This window comes from Lotus japonicus, chromosome 1 (genome assembly GCF_012489685.1).
Source record: "Lotus japonicus ecotype B-129 chromosome 1, LjGifu_v1.2".
NCBI lineage: Eukaryota > Viridiplantae > Streptophyta > Magnoliopsida > Fabales > Fabaceae > Lotus > Lotus japonicus.
In genome coordinates, this window is record NC_080041.1 from 80010663 (window position 1) to 80017918 (window position 7256).

The window sequence follows — 7256 nt, forward strand, 5'->3', positions numbered from 1 at the left end:
CGAAATTGGTGACATCAAACCAAAAATTCAACATTAGGAAACAGATCGAGGGAAAGGGAAGGAGACGAAGAGGAGAACAGAAATTCGCGGCGGCGCGATCTTCAACGGCGGGGTGGAAGCCTAGATGCGGGCGAAATTTGATGCTTGATGACGAGATATGCAATATTAACCGCCGAAGCCACAACTTTTGGGTTGAAACCGCCCACTCAATATCAACCGCCAATATCATTTTGAAAGTGTTTGTTAACGGCCACTTGCATGAGTGACGATGAGCATCCAAATATAACCTTATTCATTAGCAATACAACCAGGCTTGCTCCCTGTGTTCTATGTGTATATCTCTCTACTGCTTCATCGCCACGTGAGTGTAACATTCAACTCAAGAGCTATTGGTAAGAGGGATAGATAAGTTACAAAATCTAACTCATGAAGCAACAACAATTATAAAGAGTGCAGTTCAAAATATTCATGAAATACATTAACAAATTCTGGGCTTTCCTCTACTTCAAATCACATTATCAACTTCATTATTGTTTTACTATCGAATTGAAAATTTAATAGTAAGCTATTCGCAGAACCCTTAGAAGAGGTAAGTACATAAGATCCTATACTAGTAAGTACAAACGATTACCAATGAAAATTAAAGTATACAACGCTGATCCATGTGTATCATTTTCCTAAATCACGTATCAAACCATTTCTGATAACAGGAACATAAGAAATACAAGACAGCAAAGGAAGGGCTGAAGTCTCACTAACAAAGTTATTACATGTTCTCCAGTATGGCAGCTAATATCACCCAGCAAGTGGATTGAGCACCTGCCCTGTAAATAGTACTGTTCCGGTCAAATCTTCTCTGATCATGAACAAGAAGGGGTGGTCAGCTACGAAATCTACCCTCGTCAGTACTTGCAATCTCCTAAATTTCATAAGTACAGCACTGGCTGTTGCAGCTTCAGTGCCTTCTTCATTTACTTCAATGAAAGACTTGTGAAATATGTTGGACACATATAGTCCTTGACCAACAGCAGAAGAGTCGACCATTTTTGTCAACTCTGCATCATTTGAGAAAGGCAAAACCACTCCCAGCTCCTTCAGAACATCAGAAGTTTCAAACCCGAAAGATATTTTGAATCGGGGAATCCTAAAGTCACCTACTTCCACTTTATGATCAGGAAGATTTCGCTTCAGAAACCCGGGTTTCGAAGCCACCTGCTCAATCAAAGCTGACAGCCCATCTTTTGCATCTGGAAGAAAGAAGTACATGGTGAACAGACGCTTATCGTCACCCTGCTTATAAGGAAGACCAAGAACCTTGAAACCATCAAAAGCACCAATGAACTGCTTCTTCTTGCTAACCATGAAGGGAACCTTGACTGAGGTGCCATCAAGAAGGTGAAAATCACAGTCTTTAGTCATTGAAGCATCAAACTTCTGAGTCCATGCACCTTTGAAATACAATGCATTAGCAAAGATGAGCCTGGTTGAGGCATCAACTGACCCAGCAGGAAGAAGATCCTTGACAAGACCATTTGTCTCTTTCTCAGCCCATGCATTAACTTCATTGGCCACTTCCACAGCCTTTGAAACCATCACCAAATTTAAAAATAATCAGTTATGCAAATACAATCACTTTGATTCTTCATTTTTCATATAATCATTTTATTAGAATTAGGGAGGCCTAACTCATCCCGAACGCTAATAAGGACTTGTTTGACCACATCTCAAGTCAATGTGGGGCTTCTAACACATTTCAATAGAAGATGAAGGTGTTCAAATTCAACAAATTAGGTTATGTTTTATGAAATCCGAAAATAGAAAAAGCATGTTGGTGGTGAGGGAAATCAGTAATCACTGACCTTAGTTTGGAAATCAACAGAGGCTAAAGCAGCGTGGTAATCAGCAGTGACGAGTTGTTTGAAGGAAGGGTTCAGAGTGAGGGATTGTTCAACCCAGACACCGTCGGCGAAACAGAGGCGAGGGCCGCCTACGGAAGAAGCATCGGAGAGCACGACGGAGACGAGCTGAGAGGCGAAGGAGTTGAGATGGTCGGTGGAGTTGGATCGGAGGAAGGTGAGAAGCTGGTCGAGTGTGGGGCCCTCTGAACCGGCGGCGAGGATGCTGAGCACGACGTGGAGGGACAAGGGAGAAAACACGGCGTTCTTGTCCTTGGAATGTTTCGAGAACAGGAGTTTGGCGACGGTGAGGGAAACGACGGTTCGGGTTTCGATTGATTCTCGGAGATCCATTTTTGAGAACTGTGTGTGTGTGTGTGTGTGATGTGAGGGAGAGGAAACTGGTTTTAACGAGTGAAGACGTGTCGTGTACGTGGCTACGCAAATGCTTACGGATTAAGTTTGGAATATGGTGTTTGATATTTTACTAGTTTTTAACCCGTGCCTTGCACAGGGAATTTAATTTTAGATATATTTTTTTTAATTTTTGTTAATCAATTAATATCTTTTTTATTTATTCTATATAGGTATTTGGTTTATTTTTCGTTTTTTGCACATTTGTGATGTAGGTTTTTTTTTTGCAAAGTAATGTGTTTAAGGGTCGAAAGCACATTTAAATTGACGTATGCACGAAAATTTGCAAACATAAAACGATTTATTGAATATTTTAGTAACATGGTCAATATACGAAAAACAAATGTCAAAATGTTTGAAAGTTACCACCGAGGTCAATTTACCAAAAAAAACACATTGTCAACGTGGGTAAAGACATAAAAGTGAAAGTTTAGCACATAGGCTCTTTATTTGTAAACAATCTTGAGGAAATGCTACTAATTCTTTGAAAACTTTATCTTTTTGAACATTTCTGCATCGTTACTTCCAACAACTTCTGTTATGGATCCTTCGTCTGAATGACGTTTAATAGGTGTGTTGGAGTCTTCAAGTATAGGTGGAGGTGTGTTTCGTTTAACACTTTTAGTGATTGTCTGCAAAATAAACATATTTTAAAATAGTGATGACCAATGTCTAAAACAAACCTATTTGACAATAGTGATGACCAATACCTCAATCAGAGATTTTACATTTGAATCGGAAATATCAAAATTCATTATGTAGATATAAATAACCATTATTTAGCAATAAGAGTTTAGAATTTTACCTTTATTTTGAATTTTGAAATTATTTATTGGTCCTTGCAAATTTTCAAGACGTTAAATGCTGGATTAAACCACCTTCCGCATATATCCTTCCCTTCAACCTTGAAAAGAAATTCCTTGTGCACTAAATCTACAATTTCTTGTCGGGGGTGTTCCAAGCTCCCGGTCTACATAAATTAAAATGAAAAAATTAATATATTATGAATTAAGAGCAATAAAAATGTAACTTTTTTTGACATGACTATGTTTACCTTTTCCATTTTTTCCAATATCTCGTTGCCTTTTTTGTTCATCAGATAACAACTTTCGCGATCAAAAACGGTAAACGTTGCAGATCCAGTATCATCAGCAACATTAAGCAACAATTTGTACCTGATGTAAACATTAATAATTAAATAAATTGAATATTTTACAAATTAATTTATTTATCGAATTTGTAGATTACCTTATGGTAGGAGTGACATGCTTGTTACATTCACAGTCATGGTAATACCAATCATTTGTGCTCTCAATTTTCTTAATCGTGGCATATATAATGAATATTGTACGCTGTAGAAATGAATTAAATGCAAAAAAAAAAAATTGTAGTTACAACTGATTGTTAGATTAACAGTGATAATAACATATGTAAATGTAATACTTTTAAATGTAAATACTCAGTAACATGTTTTTTTAAATGGGAAATGATTGTACTTGATTTTGTTGTTATTTTTTTAGATAGTAATTTATTTATAGAAAAAGTAATTTGTATAGTGTAAACTTTATTTTTCTAAAAGGAGGGATTATAGTGTCTATTGTTTTTATAACTGAATATAAAACACACTATTTAAGATCCATTAAATATGTTTATATAAGAGTTTTTATATTTATTAAATGATAATCAATATACTCGTTAAAAGACCTTTAAGTAGCTGAGTTTTTTTATTTTCTTTTTTAATACGGTATTTACTTTTAAAGATTTTTTTTTTAAATTAATTAAAATTTAATTTTTTTTTTTAAAAATTAAATAAGTATTCCAGCATTTTTTTTAAGAATTGAATATAGTAGTTGTTGTTTTAACAGTTGACTATGAATTAATCTTTTTTAAAAATGTTCAAACCGTGTATCAAAATCTTTTTTTTTTCCTATTATAACGTTATGAATTTAAACAATTAAATTCAATGAAAGAGTATAAGAGTTTATGGTCTAATTAATTGATATTTTATCCCATTATTCATGTGTTGTTAATTTCCCATAATAGGTGATTATTAAATTAGTTTAATAAGTATTTAAGTTTGTAGTTAGTGTTTAAAAATCTCTAACCCCATGGATTTTGTATTTAAAACGCAATTCTGTTTATTGTAATCCTTAACATTATATGTTTATTTACTAAGAGAGTGTGACTATCGCTAATGTGCCGGCCCCGCCCAGTCCTCCTTCTCCTTCGGGTCCTTATTTCACGCGAGCAAAGAAGGCTTGGCGTCTTGCTCAGTTTGCAGGCATGTCATTCCCTGGTAGTGATGAAGATGCTATTCAAGGGTTGGCCGAAGTTATTAAAGAAAATTTTCCTTTCATGAAGTAGGGTGGTTGTTCTCTTTTCTTTTAGGCTGTTGTGTTTGTTCCTTGGGTGGTTTGGTGTTTTTTCCCTTCCTTGTAGTTTGTTCTCCTTTTCGTTTATTAATGATTAAGTCTCTTTTGCTCTAAAAAAAAAACGTTGAATGAAAATCAATGTCTGTTTTTTTTTGAATAAAAAAATGTCTAATAAATTAAATTAAAAGTGATGAGAACATACCGATCTGCAAGTAACCAAATTTTTAATATTTGTGCTTGGGAAAAGCGTCAGGAACTCATCTTTTTCAGTAACGTTTAATCTTTCAATCACAATGTTCATTACTTGAGTCTGAACTGCGTCACACTCAAATAATCTTCTAAAAAACAAAAATTATGTTGTTATTTGTCATCTAAATTTGTTCAAAGTAATATGAAATCCACAGTACATACATACCTTTCTCTGTAGGACACTGCTTGTGGAATGTCAGGATTGAACATTACTTTAGTGCAGTTTAACCAAGCAGTCAGTTTATATTCCCCTGGGAAAAAAATTAGCGATCGATTGTAAGTTTAAGTTTGAACATGTTGATTTATTATATAGAAGTTTATGTTTGTTTGTTGCTCAAAATTATTAAATGTACCTTGATGAATTGTTACAACTCCAACAATATGATAATAACAACATGTTTGTTGTCTTTTGAATTTAGAAATGCATCCAATTCGTCGACAAATTAGCCGTATAAAAAACATTTAATTTTTTTGCTGGAAAAAAATTAAATAAAAGTTGTTAACTTTCTGCCGTAGGAATTTAGAGAAATTAATAATACTAATTTGTTATTGATAAAAGCAAATTTATCCTTGAGATTCAATTCCAATGTCTCTGCTCTGCGTATGGACTCCGTTCCGCTCAAATCCGTTGTAATTTCCGTGCGTTACTTCGCCCATAACTTTTGTTTGAATGGTAATGTCAATACATGGAAGTGTTGATGTATTTGAAGTTATTTAAATGAAGGTATTTACATACCAACTAAGAACCGCTCGTCAAAGTTAGAATTTAGAATTTCATGCACGTTGTCAAATAACAGATCACGCACAGGAAACATATCTTTATATTATGGAATCATCCTTGTTCTACTTTGCAAGTGTATCTTATAGATATGCCTAGATGCACTAAGACCTCGGAAATTATGTCATACCTTAGAAATATTCAAAACGGTATACCAAACCTTCGGTGATTCTGTTGGCAAAACGTTCATGAAGGTTATGCCTACACTCTGCATGGATTGTTTGACCCTAGAAATGGAGGAGTTTCATATGAATTTATGTCTGTGAATTAAATTAAAATACAATTACATATTTAATAATAGCGAAATTGTTTCTGGTTTACATACATTTCGATCCATCAACAACAGATTATAGAATGAACCGTTTGGTCCTTCCTCATCTTCTTCCTCCTCTTCTTCAGCAAACCACGCCCTTATTACTCGAACGACAATAGTCCAATCATGTGTTAAAGGAGTTAGTTGGTCAAGTAGGTTATAGTTCGGATTCATGATGCAAGGAAGTTTTGGAGATGAAAACTAACGTCTGTTGATTTTGGCATGAACTTATGTATCAAAGGAGATGTATACTAAAGTATATATATAGGCTCATTGCTCTTCTGTGATTCCTAATTGATTTTGTTTTGATTTATTATTATTTATTTTTTTGTTGAAGCTCGAATTTTTATTAGTATAAGTTGAAATTTTTTAACAAATTAATGCGTTATTCAATTTTTTACTTGATTCCGAATTTTTCATTTATGTATGTAGATTTTATTTACTTTATTAATGCACATAATTTTGTATAATTAATGTATATAATCAAGTAATTGTAATTAAGGAATTATTACTAAGTTGTTGCTTGATTTTTTAAAAATAAATCGATGTAATTAATGTACTTAATTGTGATGGATGAATTTTAAAATTAAATCAATGTTATTAATTTTGTTTTTTTAATTATAATTCAAAAGTATTTTAATTCGATATAAGTTGTTCACGGACTCACGGTCTAAAACTAACTTATATTTAAAAAGTGAAAACCAATACCTCCGTCGGGGATTTCAAATCCGTAACAGGAATATCAGAACCGCTGGCCTCCTTCATGGAAAAATAAAGTTATGTAGAAATTTGGTTTGTTTACTTTTTTGTATATATGTATAACTATAACTTTCAAGTCAAATGTTTAGGGCGTGAGTTGTACTACTTACATTGTGAATGAACTTCATAATAATGTCTGCATCCTTGCAAATTTTTTTAACCGTGTATGTAGACTCAAACCTGCCTCCAAAATCCTCCTTAGCCTCGACCTTGAAGAGGAATTGCTTATGCATTATGTCACGAATCTCTTGGGGAATACTCAATTTATCACTCCCTTACAATCAATCCATAATAATTACATTTATGATTACGTAGAAATTGAATGTTGTGTTATACACTTTTGTCTTTATCATATTGTAAATATTAAAATACCTTAACAACATTTTCCTCGACATCTTTGGCTGATTTTTGAATAATGGCAAAACCTTTAAAATTAAAATCATGAATTCTGCAGATTCAGTGTCATCGGCCACAGA

The 7256-nt window shown here is 33.6% G+C and overlaps 1 protein-coding gene across 1 annotated transcript; it reads right to left on the reverse strand.

The window, feature by feature from the left end:
* Nucleotides 1–608: 608 nt before the first annotated feature.
* LOC130732098 (serpin-ZX-like) lies at nt 609–2283 on the reverse strand. Its single transcript, XM_057584216.1, has 2 exons — nt 1860–2283; nt 609–1581 (listed from the first exon to the last, which is right to left on the reverse strand). Exons 1-2 carry the CDS (start codon nt 2247–2249, stop codon nt 796–798), a joined length of 1176 nt encoding a protein of 391 aa, XP_057440199.1. The 5' UTR covers nt 2250–2283; the 3' UTR covers nt 609–795.
* Between the last annotated feature and the right edge of the window lie 4973 nt (nt 2284–7256).